At 36.3% G+C, this 25252-nt stretch overlaps 1 protein-coding gene across 1 annotated transcript in view; it reads right to left on the reverse strand.

Annotated features, from left to right (window-relative positions):
• The window catches only part of BNC2 (basonuclin 2), a 329796-nt gene that overhangs the window by 109567 nt on the left and 194977 nt on the right, over positions 1–25252 (reverse strand). The window contains exon 3 of the mRNA XM_032675084.1: positions 10906–11008. Within this exon, the coding sequence (XP_032530975.1) occupies positions 10906–11008 (103 nt within the window). The remainder of the gene's footprint in view (positions 1–10905; positions 11009–25252) is intronic.

A 25252-nucleotide genomic window follows, 5' to 3' on the forward strand; every position in this document is an offset into this window, starting at 1 on the left:
GCAACTGGAGTTGTAAACACACATATCTCTTGCTAATTTCCTGATCCTAGATAAAAATTTTATTATTCTAGAGAGGGATGAAAAGGTCTAGTGAAACGCTTTCTTTCAGCTTATTTACCTGGCTGTGTATCTCAGAAAACTACAGAGAAGAGTCTATAGGTTGCAATGGGTCATTATGGATCTCATTCCATTTCAGTTTTAAATTTGGGCTGCGCAATATAACCACTACAGATTTTCCTGCATGCTCCCTAGTCACTTCCCTAACTTAACAAAGAGGAATACTGTTGGAGTATATACACGCATACACACAATGATACAAAACATCATCATCTTTCTGTGCTTACTAGATTCATTCAAGAGGAGGAAAATGAAAAAAGAATCATATGTAGTTTGTGTCTAGACAATAATAGAGACATTTTTGAAATCTACATAACTGGGCCACTTTTTGCAGCAAGAGAAACTGAAATTGGAAAACAGATTAAATATACAATACCAACATAAAATGATTCCATAATACGGTTGCAACAATAGTGCATCGAGTATGGTAAAAGAGTGACAGTGCTGAGCACTGTAGTTTGCTGTTGATTTTAGTAGCAAGCACGAACAGCTTCACATTTCAAGAGTTCAAGATTTTCTTCTTTTCCATCAATTGCAGCAAAAAAAAAGCACTAAATCCTTTCAAGAACAGAAGGTAGCTTAGGAATGACTGAAATGCTGGAGGGACAGACAAACTACTGCAGTCATAAGAGGTGACCTAAGCCACCTCTGCATCCTCAGGATGCAAACTTAATACCACCTTCAACATGGTGTAATGCAGTGCATTTTGAAGGTGGAAAAAATTGCTCCTCAACAATATCATGCTTAGAAGGTAACTAAAGACAAGAAAATTTGTGTCTACTGAACAGCTCAAATATTTTCATTGTGTAAGAAATTATCCCACTCCCAGTGAGAGCAGGGGACATTAACATTTGTATGAGAGGGTGAATATCCTGAATCAGTCTGAATATAAATTTCAGCTACAACATGGCATCCCTTGCTGATCTCCATTTTACTTCTGTCTTCATTGCTTTCACAATTTAATCCATATAGCAGAGCAATGTTCACTGAAACTCTGTGGATTTCAAAAGATCATGGAAGGAGAGTAAGTAAAGCAAATTCTGATTCATAGGCAAAACCAACTTTTCACTATGCCTTTTATTGTATTTAAAAGCTAATAATGGAAACCATTTGCCAAACGCATTTAGTCTCTGACAGAGGGACACATGTGATCTTCTAATTTACAGCTTGCATGTACAGATGTTCACACTTAGTAAAAGGATACTTAATAGCATTTTAAAATTAAACATGTGTTGATAATAGGTGTTGCAAACCCAAACACGGCAACTAAACTGATATGTCTTCATGCCTCACCATGCCTCATGCTCTAACAATATTTTTATAACAGATCAAAAAAAACCAACCCAGCACTTCAGTTGCATGTACACAAAATAAATGTTATTAAAAAAAGACTGAATGAAAACTTTCATTAATTTTTCTATCTATGATCTGATTCCAAGTTGAAACATTTAGAATGCTACTAGGTTTATGTAGCCAACAGCAGAACCACAGTTTGTTCACAGACATCGCTTGCTGCCTGCAATTTTTTTATCCCTTTGCAAAACTTTGAACCCTATCCAGCTTTGACACACTGCCTCTTCAGTTAATAACTATCAAGTTTCCCCTTGTCTTCTGTCTACTTTTCTTTGAGGCAATTGCGCACTCAGCACCCCGAGATAATAACACACATCTATAAGATAAAAGCAATGGCATTATTGTAATTGTCTGCCTTTCTCTCTTTAGCCTAATCTTTTTTTTCCCCCAGTTTTGACTGCCTCTGTGACACCTGTTTTTGTCTCCTCTGATCCTACGACAGGTTTTCTGCTGACAAGGTTTTTGCCTGACAGAGATTCTGCCAGACAAGAACATAATAAAATATGAAGAACTGCTTGTCAGAGTTTCTGCCAATGCTTACATGAAATGGGGGGAAAAAATAAAAAGTCCTTTTTTTTTTTTTAAAGGGGCCCTTTGCTGGTTCCTTTTGGCCTGTCAGGAAAACAGCCTCCGTGGCCAATCCCTGCAAGCCAAACAGGTGTTTTCTTTTGTTTTGTTTCTATACTAACTCCTTTTTCTTCAATAGTGGAAAATATGAACCAAAAAAACCCAAAATGTTTTCTCCTAAACATTAAGGTTAGACTTAACTTTATGTAGGGGTACCTCAAGAGCATGTCTTTTATTCAGAACTGGCTTTCTAAACTAATTATAAAAATAAAATGGTAGGCTTTTTCTCCTTCTTTCTTGTTCACAGCTAATGCATTCAAAGGAACAAGCCGTAAAGGACCTTCATCCCAAGTTCTCAGAAAAATATCTGGGCTACTGGAAACTTTCTGCACAGGCAAACTGCAGGAAGGACAACACCTGACTGTGGGGACCATGGTAGGGAAGATGAGACAGAGCCTCTTCTGTGGGATTTGGACCTTGTGTTCCACTTTGTCAGTGTGTACATTTGTGCCTACATAAAAGAGGACTTCAGCATGATTATCCAGATGATTACCCTGATGGAGAAAAACATGTAGATTAATCTTGCAAGCATCCCAACCCACAGCTGCTTTTGTGTGTGCTGCTATTCACTGTCACCTCTGCTACAGACAGCACTAAGGATCAGTCCGTGGTGTCACAGTCTTTAGTGCTCCAACCAATCTCTATTGTGCCAACAATCCTCTCTGGAGACTTCCACCCTGGATTCTGAGGCCATGGGTCCAGAACCACTACTAAAGTGCAGGCCTGGACCTTCACTTCCCACCTCAGCTACACTGTAGGTGTGCCTGGCTATAGACCCGCCTTCTAGATTACCCTCAGAACCATGTTACTGGTCCTCCTCTCTAGCCCCACCTTCTTTCGTTCCTGATTGAAGCTCCTGGATGGACCCTTGATCTTACTATATTTCCCTGCATGCCAGAGATTGCTAGTGGACATCTACAAGTATCTAGGTTATTTTACCATGGTCAGACTTCAAGGAACCGTCCTCATGATGTAGACATGGTCAGTGTTCCTGTTGGCTTTGACTTCTGGCTCAGACCTTTTTTGTTGAGCAGCTCCACTATCGCTGCTCTTTGACATAGATTAACAGTGTCATTATTGAAACCTAGAATCTGTAATGGAAGCTGCCAAATAAATAATCTCAAACACTTTGATTAGTCATTCATCTTTGAACTTTGTCTCTTGTCTCCAAAGCTAAATGTCCCCTTTCTATCAGTCATTAACACCTTAAAACTATTCTCTCCATTCATAATGGTGAGATAGGGTTTAATGGTCCTAAAACCATCTGGTTGACATATTATACACAGTGAGACATAAGCATATTTGGGAGTCTTGGATTGTGGTCTGGATTTGGAGGATTTCATCTTAATTCTAATGCACCTCAACTCCATTAACTGTGATTCACAGAAATTCTAGGTTGGAAGGGATTTCTGCAGATTGTCTGGTGCATGCTTCTAATGAAAGCAGGGCCTTGGATTAGGTTATTTTTTGTCCTGCCAAGATGTCTTTAGTATTTAAAGGGGGGAAATTCCACCACTTCTCCAGGCAGCCTATTCTACCTTTAATGCATCCTTGAAAACTGCAATGAAAATGCAACAGGCACTGCCCACCTCTTAACATCATTCTGTTTGAATGGAGTATGATGTGGCACATGTATTTCACAAAGGCAAGCTAAGACCATGGTGGTGTTTCAGTTCAGGGTGTAACTCTGGTTCAAGCCTATGAAACTCTCTCCCACACGTTAAGCCATCTCAGTTTTTCCAGGAAAACCCGCTGTCTTAAAGTTGCTCACAGCTGAAGATGTTCAGACCCTGTGAAGAGTGGTTCATAAAACTAGTCCTACCATTCATCCACCTTTCCCATCCCAATTCAGGTACTGTGACCATTTCACAAATCTCCTGTTAAATACACTTCAGAAAAATTGACAATTAGAAAAGTCTCTGAGACTCATGTTATTAATGTCTTGTATTATCTTTTCTCCTTCCAAAATCCAGATGGAAATGGGAACACTATTGACTGCTAAATTAATCTGGGGCAAGTTTCCTCATAATGCTATAGCTCAAATTGAAATTCCTCCTTGTAGATGAAAAAAAAAAAAGGTTTTTTTGTTCAATTTCAGATTTGCAAAACAGAAAGCTGAGGTAAAGTTACCCATGACATGATTGTTACTTTGAACATCTGAAAGCAGCATGAATTTTTTATTCTTGAAGTCAAATCCCATTTTAACCTTATAAAATATATGGGTAGGGATTGTTTCACTTAGAGCTCTTTCAATTTGTGTTCTGCTTAACCTAGAGAACTCTAGTTAATTAAGATGTTCCTATAAACAATTAAGCTTCTTTTAGGATTGTTAAGAAGATATAAAAATTTATGATGTAATAAAGTACAATAAAATGATAAAGTGGTTAGCACAACACAGCAATTCATGTGCAGCAGCGTAGGTGTTAAAAGAGACAAGCAAGCAGGTACTGTCAACTAAACATCCTGGAGTGGATGCATGTCATAGAAGTTCACCACTACTTCCTCACAAATCTGTTGGTGATTTGCACTCCCAAGTCCCACAGAATTTATCCTGCTCATCTGGGAATCAAGTAGTGAACACCAGACACTCTTTTGCTCCCATCTGAAGCTATGGCATTGTAATGACTTTCTTATCACCACCATTAAGGGGGCAAGATCATGGGTTTCACTGACTACCTTTCCAAAAAGCAGCTTCTACTGTGACTGGAAAGAGGAATTCCAAGTGCTAATTTAAAGTCTTTGTTTTTATTGCTTTTGCTCCATCTTGCACATAGCAAGTCTATTTGTATCCTTACTGGTTTTCTTCCTCAAGAAGAAAGGGTAAGGTATCATTATCCAAGACATGTCCTAGAATTTTATCCTATTGTATTGGGTGTACTAAATGAGATTAGGCCTTCTCTGTAAAATGCAAATTCAATAATAATGGACACCAAAATAACAATATCTTGCACTTTTTAAATTTCTTTATTCTAAACCTTTATTTTATAGCCAAACAATGGCAATCATAGTTAAAAAAGTGTATTTCAGAGTCACAAATTAGTATCTGATGGTAATAATGCCAATTCTGTGAGACCGAAAAATGCGATTACTAAATTAAAAGTTTTTCAGACAATAAAATGTTCACAATGAGAAAGGATTTCACTTTGAGATGTGAATATAACTCATCCCAGGAGAAACAGGCACTGTGCTTCTGAATGGGTCATGGTCTCTTTAGGGCTTACAGGGCACTGGAGTGGTCCTTAGCTGCATGCTTAATGTCTGGTCAGGTATAATCCCACCTGACTATGTCTCAAGGACATTGGCATATTCAAACCCAGGACTGTGAGCCAAGAAAGTTGGGGACAGTGGGAAAGGTCTAACCTCTTCCTGACTGATTAACGTGCTCTGGCAGTGGCAGGGAAGAAGAGAAGAAAACATTTTAATTTGGATAGATCCCCAGGGAAATCGAAGGAGGTATGAGTGTGAACACATGTAAGTTAGAGCCTGTGGTTTACTTCCAGGGAAAAGATTACTCAACACCTGAGGATGTCAAATTTACATGAGTTAAACCCTTGACCATATGGTTACGTAAGTATCATCTGAATACAAGGATGGAAAAGCAAGGCATCTTATTTGATCTTGGGGCATGTAAGCATTATTTTTTTTCTGTCAGTTCTGTCTCATAAACCTTCACAACAGTATTATTTGTCTTGGATGCCCTAATACCTGGATTTGCTTTTATCTCAGCATGACTTGCATTAAGGGTCATATCAGAGTAACCCAAAGCAAACACTACATCACATCATTCCTAAGAATATGGTAGACTTTAAAAATAAGTACTGGATCAGAGTACCCACAAGATAACAGAGTGCATTTTCTCTGTGCTGCATTGGCTGCTTTGGGAAATCCTGCTGAAGGGAATCAAAAAGGAATAGCATAAGCAGAAGACGGGCACTTAAAAAAGTGTTTACCAGTAATGAATGTTAATCTTGTAAGGTTCCTGGAAGCAACTTAGTAATGAAAAATATGCCTCAGCCTTCAGGGTCAAAAGAAAGTTGTAACAGATGGATTAAAATGATTTTGTCAGTAAAAGACAGGAAAAGCCAGACTAGATCTAAAAGAGTTTTACTTTAAAAGTCATGAAAAGCTAGCTTTCATTATCAATGAACTGTTGAGAATTACTTCGCTAAAAATCTCTACATAACTAAAAAAAAAAAGAGGAAGAAACATGTTTTCATGATTTTCTCAAGTAAATTTAAAGCATTCCAACTAATTAAATAGATTGAATGGAAGGAAACAAGTGTGTTTGATATGATAAATTGTGACTATTTTTTATATCCAAAGGAACAATATAGAAATAACCTGATTATTTTACTACTCAACTATAATCATAGGATTAAATTTCTCTCTTTTTTTTTTAATTTACTTTCTTCATAAAAATCTCCATTTTTAAGAAAACAACAACATGGCAGTTTTGTCAACACTTAGAGAGACTCTAAAGATTGCTTTGTTTTATTTTGTTAGAGATTATCTCTGACTTGGCAAACCTGGATTTCTTTCACTTAACAGCTTTGGACTGAGACAAATGTAGGAACTCAGCTAAATTTTATTTCAACATAGCACTCATCTTCATTCTTGTCTCATTTCCACACAGTTCACATTTAAAATATAAACCTTCTTCATGAACCAAGTCCTTTCAGAAACTTCAAGGGAAGAGAGAGAGATAGAATTACTAAAATTTCCACAGCATTCTTCTGTTTCTCTTCTTATTTCTACCTGTCATTCCTTTCTTTTGTTCTCAAATCATGTTTCTTTTACCTGACAGTTTTATGACCTACCATGTGGAAATTCAGAAAACTCAACCATTCTGAATGAAGAAGTCACAGTCATGTCATGCATCTGACTTTACGACATTTTCCATTTTCTAGCGGAAGCTGTTGTTTTCATTCTTAGTCTCATTTACAGCAATCTAGCACATGCATTAAATAAATATTAGCAGCAGAAAACTTCCTTCACAAGGTGAAACTCACACAGCATGTGTATTCACTGTATGGCAGCTTTTAGTCTGGAAAAAAAAAAAGTAATGGATGTGCCCTATGTGCCAAAATCTACCAGTTAATGTCTTCTTCATTAAAACTGAAACAAACTTTATTTCAAAGTTACCAGAGAGAAGGCCTGGCCCAGTCTTAAATGGGGCTGTATGTGGCCTCATCATACCTCTGGGAGGTACTAAAACTTACCTGAATAAATACCCTATCCCTGAGCTGTACTGATTGGCATGGTGCAGACAAAAAGACATCCGAGACCCCTAGAGGACTAAGGATAAGCTTTCTCTGAAAGAGGGGAAAAAAAAAAAGAAGAGAAACAGCACAATGTTCACAGGATACTTAATTTCCTAAGGTAGATCGAACAGTGTAAAATTCAGCTACTCCAGGTATGCACAGTATACCAAAACATCTGAAAAACATGCTGTTGCTGAGTTTTATCAGTGACCTTTTTCAGGGTAAGACAGTAAAGCGGTATTTCTAATTTTCTGACTCTCTTTGAAACAAGGTGACAATGATTTCAGACAAATTTAGTAATACTAATATACAGTGAGAGGGTATTTTTGTGGTGATACTGAAACTAAAATAAGTAGAATGAATGTCAGAAATAATAGCTTTAGTCTACTGTGATATATGTGGCCTTGGCACACCTTTTCAGAGTAAAAGAGTTATGAGAGGGTAGACTGTATTTCCCATTGATACTGCATTGGGTCTTTTGATCTGTTGGACAAGGTATAATAAGAGTATTTCTGCTAGCAGTATGGTAGTTGTTATTCTGATATCAATGACATGCATGCAAGGCAAAATGAAGAGTCAATGAAATCAACATCTTTTTACTGCATACTTGCTTAATTTCTTTCCTCACAGGCTAAGATACTTTTGCTAGAGGAAGTGCATAGCAAATAAAGTGGTTTTTTTTCTTTATTTCCAAAACACTTTGACTACATGTTTAGTCATCTTACTCCCATATGGCTTAAAAGCCACAAAATACCAGTTGCCTGGGTTAAAATAAATTCTCTTTAAAAACCTATTGAGATTTTAATAAGATTTTATTTTCCACCATATGGACTATACAAAGTATCTTAACCATTGAAAAAAAAAGAAGGAAAGACACTTACCTTATCTGCTTGCCTGCCTGAAGTCTAATAAGTACTTGATAATGCTGCTATGCTCTGCACAGCTTTTGGCTTTGGCCTTAAAAACACTGATTACCACAATGACACAGGGCTCAAAAACCTGATAAGCTGAACTTTTGTCAACAGAAACATTTATCTTGCCACAAAAGCACTTCTCAAATGTATCTGTTCATATATTTACTATCCTGCTTTTGGCAACTCCAGAGAGATGAAACTGAACCTGTAGGAAACCTTTCTTTTCAAGATGTGTGCAGCTTATTTCAGGTAAGCAGGGACACATGAGAAAGACAATGGAAACAGGAAAGAAGAAAACAGATGAGCAGCTGCTAAGTACAATAATACAGTAGGGAATGTATGCCCTTTCCTCTTCAAACCAAGAATTCCAACATTTTAAATGGCATCTCTTAACATGAGTTAATTCTGCACAGATGAGTCAAGTACATCATGAAAAGACTGCCATTCCAAGCTATTTTTTGATCTATTCAGTATCAGAACTGAATAAGCACAGTACTTACTGTTGGAAACACCTATTCTTTGATAATTACATTCAGTAAAGCACTACATCATGTGTCAAGGAGCTGAGCTGAAATTCATTAATAAAAATCAGAAGGAAACCCTTTAATTAAAGCAGCAGGAAATACTATTTGCATTCAAGGAAGAACTTCTGAAAGTACCATGCTAACGGTTTTAAGAAAACAATTTCTGAACAGCAATCTGATTCAGTCACTTTGAAATCCAGTCGCTACGGTGCATTAAATTGATCCATCTCCTGAACACTGCCCTCAAAATCCTCAAAAACAGCTAAGATCAAGAATGAAGCAGATGCGTCATTGTCTCCAGAAAGTAATTTATACACCTGTGTTTTATGTATATGAAATCTGACTTGTCTCATTCTGCCATAAAATGTAACTTCAGATGAATGTACACAAAGCACACTAAAAAAAAAATAAATCAGAGCATCATTCACTTTGCACAGTAGAAAAACAAACACTTTCTAATAATATATGGTTGCATTAAGTTTTCCATTTGGAATGTTAAGCACTTAGATATGGGAGCAGGTGATGTATCCCTAATCATGACATTCATCTTTAAACTTTCTGGATTGGTAAACAGGGACATTTCTATAATACACACTGTGGTAATCTCAGATTACTGTCATATACTCTGACTTTGAATTCAATCACCTCATAGGGAAGAATTTATCAGGAAAATCTGACTGCACTCTTGTAAGATGTACCCATTAAAATGAACACTCAAGATGCTCAGGTGCCAGAATCTAAGTGCTAGACTCCCGATTTCTATTGCTCAACAGGAGGACACCTTGCAAAAAAGCTAGACAGTGCTTCCCTATCTGTGGATCAGCAAAATCTCAAATGCTGATTCTACACAAAACCTGAAGCAAGCCTGAACTATACAAATTCTGTGAGGTTTAGCAATTCTTCCAAGAAATGTGAACCTGGTTATACTGTGACTGAAGATATTTTTCTGGGAAATAAGGGGAGCAAATATTAGTTATATCCTTAGATAATCTAGTATATAATAAATCTGCAACCAGCTACCAGTTTGGTGGTGTTCTAGGCAGGCTGTAAGCATTATTAGGCTGTGTACCTGCTTCCCTTTCCATTTCTGTGAAGATTTTAAAAGATTCTAAGTCAGTCTGCGCTGCTGAATTTGTTGAGCATTCACACTTGTCATACGTTAGCCTGGGAATCAAGTACCTTCTACTCAAGGTCTTATGAAAATAAAATAAAATTCACAGAATGTCTGTGAATGTCTGAATGCCTTAATGTCTGATAGAAATAGGGAATGAGGACTGTACTTGCTTTGGTGCCAATAGCCTAGACCATGAGAAAAAAATTACTTCAACAGTAATTTCTTCTGCAAACATAGCAATCTTTCTGTCCCCTTCTCCCCCAGCCCTTCTCCTTTTTTTTTCATTAAACCATTTTAGGTATCCTCCTTATTTGCCTTCTAATGGTGTATACAGCGCTCTCTTTCTCTCTCATGCTAGTTTAATCATGACTGTCCGGAAAAAAACTCCACGAAATACACAAAGCAGGAAAGGATAAATAAAATGGAATTTTCATGCCTTTATATAGAACCTGGGCATTCTAATCCCTTCTTTCTTTATTTACTTAAACATGGGAAGAGCTGTTCAACTCACAGATCATGTATGCACAATTTCATGGAGCCATATAAAATACACTCATCCCAACATGAGATCTGCAAGTTTAACACTGGTATGTTTGAATTTCCATTAGGCCCTGTGACTTTTTGGCTGACGCCTCTTTGCAAGACAAACTCTGCTGTGCAACCATACCGTAAACTTCTTGCCTTTCTGTTAAGCCCGTTAGAACTACATTATTTCCTGAAGGCTAGAATATTCTTTTGAGCTGTACACAAGCTGTTGAACTCTAGAAGCACTCGAAGCTACTGCCAGAATAACAGACTATTACTTTTTCATCCTACAAATTGCCATAAAAAAAGCACGTGCATGCATACACCTGTACAAACCCAGTCTGTGCACACATGCAATTATAGACAAATAGGTATAACTACTGTCTGTATCACTCCAGTTCTTACTATTTAGAGATACTGGTAAAGATAGACAGAATAGAAAAAACAAACCTGGAACAGACATTTCTTACCATGTGCCACCCAGCCATGTTTACACTGATCACAGGTTCTCAGGTTAATCTTTCCTGGCTGAAAACATTCACATGTGCAATTTACCAGTGTACAGCGAATAGCCTAGAAAAAGAAACAAAAAACACATATTAATGTATTTCTACCTGCTAGTACAAATTTGTTGCGAGGGCTCTAAGGATATGAACTGTATAGCAAAACCCATTTTTCTAACATCCAAAACACTGCTCTTTCTTTTAAGTAGAAATTAATTTTCATTCAAAAACATATGTTAGTATGTCCCATGGATTTGAATACATTCCTAAAATCTTTAAAAGAATTGTTTTATTTCCTTTAGTTAAAAAAAAAGTGGTAGTACGAGGATTCTGTAGGAAAACTACAGATATGTTTCCCCTTCTCCCGTGGTACCCAAACTTATTTTCAGGTTTCCTTTATGTGGTTCAACTAAGAAGTAACTCTGCTGCAGAAAGGAGTCACGTATTTGATGGGTTCCCAAAACAGGATAAAATTATCAAGGTACAAAAATAGGACTGGTTCATAAAACATTCTGTAACTTTCCTTTGCATTTATCATTTTCTCTAGTATCTAGGCATAGTCCTCTAGCTCCTAACACTTCTCATTTGTTAAACATATATTTCTCTGTTTCAGAGTAGCAATTCTAAAACTCCAGTCCTATAGAGAGATCTCAAATTTGCTTAAATAATACACATTATTAATATCTCATCTTACTTTTAAAAATTATTTCAAAAATTACACAGGTTTACTTTGGCAGGGGCTAGCTACATCTACAGAAAAGTGAATATAAATTGAATGAGACTCTTTATAATGTAACAGACATATGTTTTTAAATAGTGTAGAAGATGACCTGTGCACTTCAAACTGCTGCTAATAAATTTATGGCATGCATTTAGATGTAATTTGCATGGAGATTTCTGAGACGGGGACGCTTATTCTGATCATTCACAGATTAACAATCTACTGTAACTACCAGAGCTGCCAGGAAAAGATATCTCTATAGATTTAGATGCAATCAATGATTACTTGGGGCTAAGGTGGAGGAAGGGTGCTTGGTACCTATTGCCACAGCAATCCTGAAGAATTATGAAGACACTTGCCTTTTCCAAGGAATTAACAGACACATTCACACACTTTTTCCACACTAAAAAATAATTATCTTAACTATACTGCCTTTAAAAAATTACATTCAGCACTAGCTTGCCCAAGCTAAACTCCTTGGCTGCTGACAATGAAAAAGGTTCAGAGTTATTCTAAATGTTTGATCTTTTTACTTATTTATCTGCATTAGACAGCAATTTAAAGACACTTGTAGTTCAGGGATATACTTAATATCTGTATCTCTCTGACAAATTTCGGGTACAAGAGTCCTTTATCCCTCCTATCCTATTGCTCTTTTACAATCTTTTACAAACCTACTGGAGAAAAAAAATCCTGCTCTATTATGCCTGACACTTCAGGTCCTCAGCCCCAATGTCACCTGTCCAATTACTCATTAGCTAGGTTATAAAACACTGCTCTATGTATGCCTGATTAAAAGAATTAGCAATATGAAATGTAAGGGTACCAAAGAAGTGCTGACTACGCAAGAATAATATATGTGTTTGTGGGTTATAAGAAAAAATTCTCCTGAAAGGCCCTGTTTCATGTTCAATAGTTTATTGACTCAGTAATATATCAGGTCTCCACTGGTCAGTAATGGTGTTCTTTTGCTAATACGTTCATTAATTAATGAACTCAGTAATTAATGGTACTGCAAGAAGGAGGTCTTAAAAAATGGTATTCTTATTTGACCATAAAAGATTTTCTCACATTCACTACCTTTTTTAGATCTCTGCACCTATGTGACACATATTTGTTGCATTCGATGGTATTTTGATTTGTTCACTTGTCACTTACAGTATGTATAAGAGGTGTAATATAGTGTAGTACATGTAGCAGATGAAACTCTGACATTTGGTAGAGCTGCTTTATTAAGGTTCATCAGCATTTCCATTACAACCCTATCTCCTTTTGGCCTAGAGACTAACAGGTTGTCCGTAAAAATTTGACTCAGTTTGAACCTGAAATACAATGCTTCAACCTAAGAGTAGGTTTTATTACACACGTTAAAAATGATCCATTTAGCTGTTATAGATTTAAGATGGGGTAAAAAAAGTTTAGGTTACATGTTTCTTTTCTTCTTTCCTAAGTTAAAGAGAGTATTGATGATGTAAAGTGTTGAAGAAGATTAATTAATCAGTATAATTTCTACCTTCTATATTGCAAAAAAAGTTCATCGAAATTTTTCAGAAACGTGAAAATGTCAGCTTTTCCCCCAAGTAACTAAATCTGAAAAGTCTTCAAAAAGAGCTATGCACTTTTATAAAGTAATATAGATTGGCATGAGAAACTCAAAAGACAATTAGCAAGGCCAAAATATTGTCTGGCCTTACTTGGCTGCTTTTTCTGCAGCACGTGTGTGGATGCCAGGTTGTAATTTGGTTTCAGTAGTTCCCCATTCCACCACAGAGAATCCCATGCACACTTCTGAGTCTTGAGGATTACCCCTCAAGCTGCAAGATGCTCATTTAGGGTTGGAGATACTCATTCTAGTTCAATCTCTGGCATGATTTTAGGCAAATTACTTTGTTAGCCTGATGCCTACAATTCCCTGAACAACAACCAGACACAATAATAGTAAAGTGTTACCAGGGTAGATGCAACATAAATTTTGAGGCACTCTATAGTAGTAGCGGCTATTGAAAAATCTCAATCTTTATTTCAAAGATAAATTTTTCACTTTACTCAGTTTGTTCAGAATCATTGCAATTACCTCAGATCACTACAATATCCAACATGAAGCCAACGTAACTGGGTGAAGAAAGGATTCAAGATGCCAGAAGTAGTCTGTGTTCTTACACACAGGGATAGAACACTAACATTCACTAAACACAAAAGAAAGTACTGTCCTTGAAGATCTTCAAAATGAAAACTGAGTTTTTCAAGGATATGCATCCAAATTATTATCAGTGTTTTTCTACTGTTTTTCAAAAGCATTTGAGCATAGAAGTCAGTGAGAGCTTGTGCAAGAGATCCAGGAAGGACCGAGAATGGCAGCTGGAGGTGAATGCGGCATAGATTCACCTAAGAACCCAAAGCTGTAATGCAGATCTCCATTTTCCAGTGGCAGAATTTTAAGACACAGTAGCTGGTGTGCTTGTAGATAGCAGTGTGTGTTGGGGAAACTGTGGTCAGACATCTGTTACTGCTTAATTTGAAAGGGGTGGGGTCGGAAGTCTGGATAAGAAAAAGATCCTGGGTGAGTTTGTAGCCCCTAAATATTGTAACCATTGTTCAAATCTGTTAAAGAGTAGGTATAAGGGTGTAGCAATATTAAACTTTTGCCAGAAAGCGCTTCTGAAAGAGTACAGCTAGGCATTCTGGAAGTCATGCCCTGTAATTCTGCCTTCCCGCGATTTTGCTAAAAAGTTTATGCAATGGGACTTTGCATATTAAACTATTTTGTAGGGAAAGAATCATAAATCTTCCCTGACTAAGGTTTTCCTAGAAATTTCTCTAAGAAAGACAGAGAGAACAGAAGGCAAGGGAAAAAAAGCAATGACTTTTCCTAGTAAAAGAAAGGGTAAAATCAGCAAATACAGCCTCCTCTGTACTAGCTGGTAGGCAACCATGTATTTAGATGACAACTTCCAGGTTACATATCCTTAAGTATGTAACAAAACATGGTTTTCTACAGCTTCTTGAGACATGCTGTTATGTTTTACCACATCAATGGCCTTCAGTTAACAGGAGTTCTCAGACATTTTTATACATCCCTTCAAGTGAGTTGCTAACATAACTTTGCTTGTATTTCTATCAAAATTGTAATGAGGACCTGTGGAGGAAATAGACTGGATTTCAGTAGAATCATTTACAATAGTTTATACCACTGATTCCTAAAATCCTAAAATTTTATAATTGACACTGAAACATTCAGAAATATCCTGCTGCTCTCTTTGAGATCTTCTTCCTGTAAAGCATAACACAGAAAGAAGGGAACTCTTCTTAATATTAAAGCATGATTTCTAGTACATGTATGCGTAAGTTTGTATGGCTAACATTAAAAGATGTTAGACCTGACGTCTGTGGGTTTTCCCCAGACCAAGGATATTCATTTAATATTGTTTGGGTGATTTGATTATATCTAAAAAGTAAATATTGTTCACACTTTAATAGAAATAGCCTATAGCAGTGGTGGAAAATCAATCTGTCTATTTTGCAGAGCTTCCAAGGCATAAGAGGCAATAATCTACCATGAAAGGGATTACAGTGTGGGAGAAGGAGGAGAACATGTGAAAAAGAGATATGATTCTTCCTCTGGAGTTCTTACCAGTGACTACAAGAGATGAAGGGAGTTTTAAACGATATAATATTCTGGAGAGATGGGTAAATTTTGCAATAAAAATTCTTAACATAACTTGTGATGAGGCCTCGAGAGTCCTGTGAGGTTGAATAGCATCTTACTGAAGTCTTAGATACATCCTTCTATGCAGTGGCAGTGTTAACAGAGCTTTACTCTTCATGTCCTTGCCTCACCTTTTTCAAGTACAAAAAGGTATTTAAGAAATGTCCCCTATCCAATCATCTATAATATATTACTGTGCATCTAAATACATAACGGAGTAAACTATATCCACTCTCTGTACAATCTACCTGTCTAATGCATCACCCATACATTTATCCTACAGAGCTCACACAATCTAAATCCACTGTTAACCAGACACAGGAGCATGAAGCTTGAGGGTGATCTGGTCATTGAAATCTTTTCTGCAAGACTGCAGACCAGCCAACTGGTGCAGTTCTTGACAGGTGCATTAAAATCAGTAAGACTCTTAAGTGTATACGCACTTTGCACAAATGTATGAATTAACAAGAATGCCAAGGGTTTTAAATACACACATATATACACGTACACATACTTAAAATTTAGATTTTGTATAATGTGGCAATTCACAAGTTCTATGTGTTTTTGTAATACAGGCAAGAACTTCCCCTACTTAATTGACAGAAAAAATGATTTCATTTATGATTTTAGAAACAATAAAAGTGTTGGTAGTTTATATCAATAAATGAAATATTTGCATGAAATTAAAAGAAGTAAAAGCAAAAGTAAAAAGTAAAAGCAAAGGTTACTCAGAAAAGTACAAGTTTCCAAGTTTACTTGGAAAAGTAAAAGCAAAAAACACTTTTTGCAACTTATCTCTCAACTTCAAAAAAACCCAGTATGTTAAATTAACATTTTCTATCTATTGTCAAATAGTTTTATTCTATATTGGAAATGCCCAATACCTAATTTTGAACCAATATTTTATTGAAAGTAAGTAACACTGTCATTGGGAGAATAATTTAGAGCCATATAGTAGTTGGTCTTGAGACATGACACCACATCAAAATAATCAAAGTTAATGAGTAAGAGGCTGATGAGAAACATAGAAATCTACACTTATGTTGGTTTATGTTGACTTATGACAGTAAGTTATGAAGCAGCAGACAACAGGTAAATTCTGCACATGTTTCAGCACTTTTTTAATAGAGAGTCTCCTCTGCCATTATTTTTTTTCTTACTGTTTCTTTGTTATAAAGTGAAGAAGACAAAATCTGTCTATCTAAGCTGACACCATTGCTCAGTGCAGGACTGTACCATACTACTGTTTTACCTTGGGAGTTTTTTCTTTCTTTTCCAAAGTACATTTTATATGGTCTGTAAACAGCTCTTAGAAAATCTGTCACTTCTCTTCTTTACTATTTCATGAATCCAAATAAATATTTTTGTCCTGTCAATTAAGTACTTTTTTAAAAGACCACAGCATGGCAAAAAGATCCCAATGAAATTATACTCCTTTAATAGCTGGCAAATCAGGAGTACAATACAGTCTATTTTTAAATTAACATCAAAAGGAGGATCGTTTGTATACTGACATTTGGGAAATGCACAGTGTCACCTGCCTATAATGAGCTTGGTATTACAGAGAATTGTTTTGGTTTAATTCCAGCTGACAACTAAGCCCCACACAGCCACCCGATTTGGGCGAGAGTGGGATGGAGGAGAGGATTGGAAAAGTAAAAGTGATGAAATTTGTGAGCTGAGATAAAGAAAGTTTAAATAGATAGAGCAAAAAAACCCACAAGCAATCAAAAACAAGGGATTCATTATCCCCCTTCCCACGGGCAGGCAACATTTCCAAAGTACTTTTTAACTTGTAAGAAAGAAGGAAAACTGGGGTGGAAGTGCTTGCCATACTTTCTCCAGAAAGAAGCAGACATATGCAGAAATATTTCTGTGTTTACAGGGAGATCTTATGTCTCCATCACATAATTCTGGTATAAATATGACAATTTTTAAACTCTGCTAAAATGTTTACATGGGTAATTCTGCAGCCAAAACACTGGACTGGAAAAGGAGCAATGCCTTGATTCTGATCCTGGGTGTGTCACTCCCACAGATGTACTGTGGGGCACTGGTCAAGTTGCTTACTTAACAACTCAATTTCTAACTGCCCAATCTGAAAAAAATGGGCAATGATAATACTTACTTACCATTTTCAGAGAGAAGGCTAATAAACTGCTCACACAACATAGTAAAGTATGAGGATAAAAGGTAAGGCAGAAGCATTTGGTGTTACTATTTGTCCTGCTGGCACAAAAATTTTAACAGATTTTTTTTTTTAATTATACAATCTTAGGTTGATTTACCACTCTTAAATTAATGATTTTAAACATAGGAATCACCTAGAGGAAATAACCTTAATTGATAGATGACCATTACTAGTTTCAATACCTGCAGTCTAATAATGCTTTGCCCCAAACAAAAAACAGTAAGGGGGAATATACTTTGCATTTGAATGGTCTGAAACATTCATGTAATGTTACGACACTTTTGATCTCTCTCCCATTTAGAGATACTCAAAGATCTTCTGAGTTATTCACGGCATTGCAGTATTTTCTTAGCAATTTCACATCACATTGTTTCTTACTTGTATTTATTTTCAATAAATACAATTCGAAAGGTAGTAATATTGTTATATTTCTCTGTGGCATTCAAGAAAACTCTTACTAATATAATACGAAGGGAAGGATGCTAACAAGAGAGAAAGCTGTTAATAGGATAAAACAGCTTTTCCTGGAACAAGGACAACATAGTCTTTAAGCATTTTATAAAACTATTTTCAAGTCTTCTGGAGAAAGAGCTGGTAAGTGAATAGGGAATAAGAAGACAAGGAAAAAAAATAATTTGTAATCTATTAATTTAGGAGTTGCTCTTCAGTTCTACAGCAGACACTTCCAAAAGTGGAATCCTGCGTCAAGGAATGCTACCTAGACTTTTTTAGAGAAAACACAATGCAAAATATATTTGTTATTTTTCAGTAACTTTCTGTAGACCTTTCATCCTGATTCTAGACACTCAACTCACAGTGCTGTCAACAGGATATTCTCCGAAGACTAAAGGTAAAGTATTACCCTATGTTTCCGCAACATGTAAAACTAGCCTGAGGTTCTCAGGCACCACAGACAAAGTTGTTAGCACTGAAAAAAATAAGACTGACAAGTGGTTCTTTGCTTAAAATTTGAAGAGAAAACACATAGTTGATTTAAGAATGAGATTTCCCACACGTGACAGCATGTTAGCAAACACAGACATTTGTTCTTATAGTTGAAAACCAGATTCATGTTATGAAACCAACACTGTCAGTCACTGGAGTTCAACCACATACTCTTCTAGAGAATAACATTGCAAGCTCCACCCAGGTCCTCATCTCAAGAAAGCACAAATTACCATCTTCTTTAGAGAGCATAGGCAGCAAGTTGCTTCCACTGTTTTTACTGCCCTGCTCACCCTGGATCAATCATTTACTCTGCTCTGGTGAGACCCACCTGGGGTACTCCACCTACATCTGGAGTCCTCAGCAAAGGAAAGACATGGACCTGTTGGAGCGAGTCTGAAGAAGGACCATGAAGATTATCAGAGGGCTGGAATACCTATCCTATGAGAAAAGCCTGAGAGAATCGGGGTAGTTGAGCCATGGTGAGAGAAGGCTCCAAGGAGGCCTTGTAACAGCCTTCCAGTACCTAAACAAGGCTACAAGAAAGCTGGAGAGGGACTTTTTCTAAGGGCATGTAGTGATAGGACAAGGGGTTATAGCTTTAAACTAAAAAAGGGTAGATTTAAATTAGATATAAGGAAAAAAAATTTTTTCAAGGATGGTGGTAAAACACTGGAACAGGTTGCCCAGAAAGGTAGTAGATGCCCCATCCCTGGAACATTCCAGTTCAGGTTGGATGGAGCTCTGGTTGAAGATGTCCCTGCCCATGGCAGAGGGTTGAACTAGATGATCTTTAAATGTTCCTTCCGCCCCTAACCATTCCATGACCCTATGATTCTATGGAAAGTCCAGGTGATGATTCTGTGGAAAATAAGTGCATCTGCTGGCAACTATATTGGGTAATACTGAGATCCCCATACTGTAGTATCAGCCTTGTGAAAGTATGTAAACCAATAATTCAAAGCTTGTGATGTAAAAATTAAACTAAATAAAGCATCCTCCAAATGGAAATTTTCCTGCAGTATCTTAAAAAGACATAGGGCCTGTTGATGTAGTATGAGCACGGAAAGAAGCTGTCAACATATTTTTTTTACACTACATGGACCATTGGGTCAGTAATTCACGAAAGAAGATTCTTTTTCAGTAGATTATAAATGGTTCAAAAAGAGTTATTTAAATCTTTTAAATCAAACAACAAATCTATTAAATCTAGTATCTGTTATTCATTAATTGTATCCCGACAAATTAATCAGAAGCCTTAAAGGTGATCAGATAAATATCTCTCTCTAGACTAGCCTTGATCGATCTCAGTCACAGGCTGTCCAGTAAAAATTACAAGATGCAAATACGCAAAAATATCACCTTTAACAGGTAAACAGAGAACCTTATAAGAAAAATGTAAACATCCACACAAAATTATGTTGGCAACATCAGCAGTTAGATTTCTTATTTTCAACATTTTTCTTCTATAAATCTATAGAATAAGCAACATCTGAATTAAACAAAGTAAAATGCAGCATGGGTCCTGGAATAGCTATTCCTTTCTGTCCATTTATTTAGGAATTCTCCTTTAAGAATATCACAAATACGTTGTTTGCTGTCTAATCTGCTCTTCAAGAGCAGAAAATAATTCTAAAAAGAAAATTATCTTTTCTGTTTCATCAAGGTCAACACTCTGTACTATGTCTCCTGTTTTTAACTTATAACCTAAAGCAATAACTTCTTATTTCTACTGTCAAAATACTCAATCCTGCACTGTTCCTTCAGTGACCAACTCTGTCAGCCACAAAACTGACACTGTAAGCAAATAAGAACAAACAAACCACACAACCTTTTTTTTTTAACATGGCCCCCAAAAAGCCAGATTAATAGGTGCAAAGTTTTCTCTTCATTAAGGTCATTCATTATTTAAATATGTATGTCTCTCAGTAATGTAACTTTTAAATTTTGCTTCTTCAATACCTCCTGAAAATAGAGTAATGGATTTTTTTTCATGAAGGTTCACTAAAGTATACTCTATCCCTTCATCTTATGTATGAGAGAGAAGAATTACAGTAAACAGAAATGGAAATACATAAAATGTTTCTCCTTGGCCAGAATAGAACACGTATATATATATATATATATATATATATATAATATATATATACATACGTGTGTGTGTGTGTGTGTGTGTGTGTGTGTGTGTGTGTGTGTGTCTAACCAGAGAGAGAAAGAAAAAGAGAGAGAAGGAGGGTGGGGGGAGATATCACTGGTTTTCTCAGAAGGATTTTCTTTTATACATAGCTTTATCCTATAATTTTGTCCCTGTTGGGCATACTGCCTAAATTTAAACACAAACAGTCAAGCAATGAAGAAACATTACCACATTTACTGTGAACAAAAACTCCCAGTTGTACAGTGAAATTTTAATACATTTCAACTTATCTCTTTTACTAATGGGGAGAGTACAAACCCTGCAGGAATTCGTTCTGCAAACTGGTAATTACAGTAGACTCACTTTTTTATAATGCATATGTATAGTCAGACACAAGAAACATAGCTGCCCTTTTGATGTAGGTTACAATAGGAATGTTTTAAAAAAATTATGAAAATCTACTGCAATTCTAAAGGAATGCATTAATTCATAGGAAGTTGTCCTTTAGCTATACTCAAGAACACAAATATATATAATAGAATATAATAATAATTATATTTACTTGCTTTTATAAACCAAAGCAAAAGTTTTAGCTGCCTGTTCTTTTTATTCAAGTAGGGGATTTTCGTTTTGGGGTTTTTTGTTGGTTTGTTAGTTATGGTTTTTTTTCCTAATGTACTTACTCATAGATTTCCATCCCACAACATCATGTATGAGTTGAGAAGATTTTTGTTCTCTCATACCTCCTCCTTTGCACAACCTTCAAATTTAAAGAGTTTTGATCTTCAAATTTATGTCTCATTAAATCATTATAACATGCATTTAAAACCACTACTGTAATTGTACAAATTTACAACATACAACGTCCAGCTCATCTAAGGCAAGACATGCTGTTTATGGCAAAACACATTTGCAGTGTACACAAAGACAATCTGAGGAGGTGTAAAATATAAGTAAGATCTACTACCATGTCATACATAGAGACAATATTTATCTTTAATACAGTAATGATAAGACAGAGCTATTGTTAATGAAAAAACCCAAGCAAGCAAACAAACAAAAACAACCTAGAAGACAAGTAAAGGCCTACAAAAAAAGATACATATTTCTAAGTCTTTTACAGTTGGTACTGCTATTTTTTAAAGCCTACCAACCATACACTTGATTCTGCAAATACTAGCATCCTCACTGTTTACATATACTCATATTCATATTCTTTAAAGGTAGAAAAAACCCTCACACAATTCAATAATTAAATCACCATGTGAGCCAAGTACAACACATAAAAAGATCATGTAACAATTCCAGCTTCTGAAGTCCTGTAAAAAGGCACATCTTCAAATTGCCAGAAGAGCAAGTCACACTACACAGCATCTCTTTGGGCCAAATGCTGCATTTTCACTAGTTTGCAACATCCAGCTTGGTGGAAACAAAATTTGCCTTTCTCTGTTAAGCAGCTCTTGAGTGTTATGTTGATTGAACGGCAACATGAAATGTTCGCAAGTTTCTCTTACTATGGAGTAGCATATTCACAGATCAAGACAGTCACAGGTAAAATCACTAGACCCCGAGGCTTCATTCTTCAAGCAAAGGAAGTTGTTATTACAAAGAAACGATGTACGCTGGTGTGTAAATGATCGCTCAGTCACCAGTGAGGGAATCGATGGTCAAATGAAAATTATAACAATAGTGATGGTGAAGGTCACTCTTGTAAGACCTTCAAAGACACCTTCCATGGAGGCATTACTAGAACCCCTGAAATATTATGTGAGTTGAAAATTTTCATTTCTCTCACTGCTGGGCAGTAGCTTTCTCACAGATGTAACCCTCTTCTCCAGAGATGGTTTCTTTCAGCAATGAAAAGCGAGTTGTTAATGATTGTGGAATCACTTAACTTTTTTTTATACAAGAAATTTGGTCTTGACTAAATATGAAGAGATTCCTTCTCATTCAGAATTAGGGAGTCTGGTGCAATGTGAGCATCAGATTACGAAGGGTGCTACACCAGGGTTGCTAACAAAAGGCACAGAACACCATAATGTCTGTATGTATGGTGTTTTACTAACTCTTATGAGGAAATAAAATCTACAAACTACTAGGAGAGTGAGAAATATGTGTGCCCATAGTTCTGTGAGTGTAAACATTCTTCACAGTAACAAAACTAATTTTCACAGAATAGAAGATACATGCTGTACCACTTGTGACTCTGGCTGATGCAATACTTAGGAGGTTGTGCTTAGTCAGCAAGTCTCCGTTGAAAGCATACGGGAGGTAACACAAACTCATCCTCCGAAATTACCTTTACCACTGTATATCATAATTGTCACAGTGGTTTCTGTCCGTCTCAGGGTGAGCAGAGGAGATACACAGAAGCTCAGTCTGGACTTACCAATGCATATGCTGTGCTAAAATTTCTCTTAATTTCTGAATTTGTGAACCAGTGTGAGAAGAAACAAGAGACAATATATCCCAGATTATGACTCTGGGTAGAAGACAGCAGATTCAGTCACATTTCTAAATGGGAAAACCAGTATCTTTTCAATGAATATGCAGGAACAGAGCTGCCTTCCTCTTCCTCAGTTACCACCTTCAATTAATTCTCAAGGATTCAAGGAAACGAAACTCCAATCAACTGGAAAAAGACATTGCTCCCTTGTCACATGCAAAAGTGAGCAATGCCTATTTTTAACAACTTTCCATTAAAAGAAAAAATTACAATACTAAGTGTGTGTAAAAAGACTGTATGCGAGACAGTTAGAGATAAAGGCTTTACCTAATGAGAGCGTTCCACATCATTGACAGTGACCCTCATTAGTTATTTCTTGATACTTCCCAATTTTTTAGTACTCAGTTCAACTTGGGACACTATTTTGGCATGTACCTTCAATACATGCAGAGGTTCTGAAGATCTTGATGTTACATAACTTTCTTTCTCCTTCTTACTCCTTCTTTTTATAATATTATCTGTAACAGTTGATGACATGAGCAGAAAAAAAAAGAAAACTAATCAGAATCAGGTGGTTGCCATTTAAAGAGATAGTCCTCGGTGTGACCTGAGAACAAAATAACGTAAATTGCTGACAGTGAAGTCAGAATAGATTTTATGTTGGCTGTACACCTCCATACTGAATGCATGTGTTACTATTAACTATTAGGATTAATACAAAGTAAAGGAACCCAGTGGTTGCAACGTATGTCTCAAACCCTGTCTTTTAAAAATAATCTCTGCTTCAAGGACACATGGATAGCCCTAAACTGAGGAATGCAGAAGAACTTCAAAACCCATAGAATCCAGCTGAGTACTGTGCTTTCTGGCATAACAGCAGTGCTCCCACTGTCAATCCTCCATATCTGCCCAAGAATTTGGACACGAGCAACCACGTCTATCACAGACAGTACACTGGAATAAGCCTAAACACTTACTCTTCAATGAGTGACATCAGTAAGGGAGGAAGGTAGAGGGGGAGCAATGTTGGAGGGAGAACAGAAGCAGTTTATTTCTGTCTTATTTGTTTAACTGATGGCTGTCTGAAAATTCTGTATGTGCTTAAAACTTTAGAAGCAGTAAGCAGAAGAAAATAATTTTTAAGCACAATTCTGGGAAGATGACCAACAAAGTGTAGGAAGCTTACCTCCCAGTAGCATTGCTTTTTACATTTGTCACCAAGCTGCATAAGTGACATTGCCTCCTGTGTTACACCTGCTACATTGTGTAAGAAATGTGCAGCGCCACTATCATTTCTAGAGGTTTACATGATGTGCATTCACTTGTACAATGTCCTGAGATTAAGGCTTCTATGTAATCAAACTGCTAACTGTTTATACATTTATGGTAGACTGTAGCCAGCCCATTACCACAGCTTCTATCACAGTAACTTGTTCCTGAGCACCAAATCACGTAGTCAAGAGATGCTGTACTTCTTGCTCTGACCTTATGAATTTAGTATTACTGTCTTCTGTAGTTCACACTAATTGTAGCTAAATTAGCTAAATTAGGCCAAATGAATATCAAATTGTTTTTGAAAGATAAATATGCCCTCTTCTGGTTTGGCAATTAGGAAAGCGTCTTCATATAAACAAACAGGAAGTTTTGCATTTAAATAAAGAATCAGTTTTTCTTCTAATTTCTTATCTTATAAAAGCTTAATTTACATATATTTATTTAAAATCAGTCGAGAACTCAGATACTAGACTACACCAAAGGGAAAACCACAGTTAGCAAGATTCTGTTATATTTACATTTTCCATTGCTTTTGGTTTTATTTAGTGACAGGAGTGGTCACCAGTCTGAATTTGATAAAATGTGCTTCTCCCTCACACTAATAGGTGAATTTATCTTTGAAATGCATGCTGAAATATTATCTCTGGACTCTGAAGTCTTGTTTATCCAAAAATCTAAAACAGATCAGGCAATGGTAGTTACAGTTTTGCTGCAACAGCCTGTTCCTGCATCTTGTTCCTCAGAGCTGGAATAAGGAAAGTCATACTCATGGCATACTCAAAGTTTGAGAATTCTGAAGAAAGGGCAGCACACCAACTAATGAAGAAAAATTTCTTTTTTTTTTTTTTTTAAATGAAAATAAGCTATTTTACTAAATAAAACTCATCAATTCA

The sequence above is a fragment of the Chiroxiphia lanceolata genome, chromosome Z (genome assembly GCF_009829145.1).
Source record: "Chiroxiphia lanceolata isolate bChiLan1 chromosome Z, bChiLan1.pri, whole genome shotgun sequence".
NCBI lineage: Eukaryota > Metazoa > Chordata > Aves > Passeriformes > Pipridae > Chiroxiphia > Chiroxiphia lanceolata.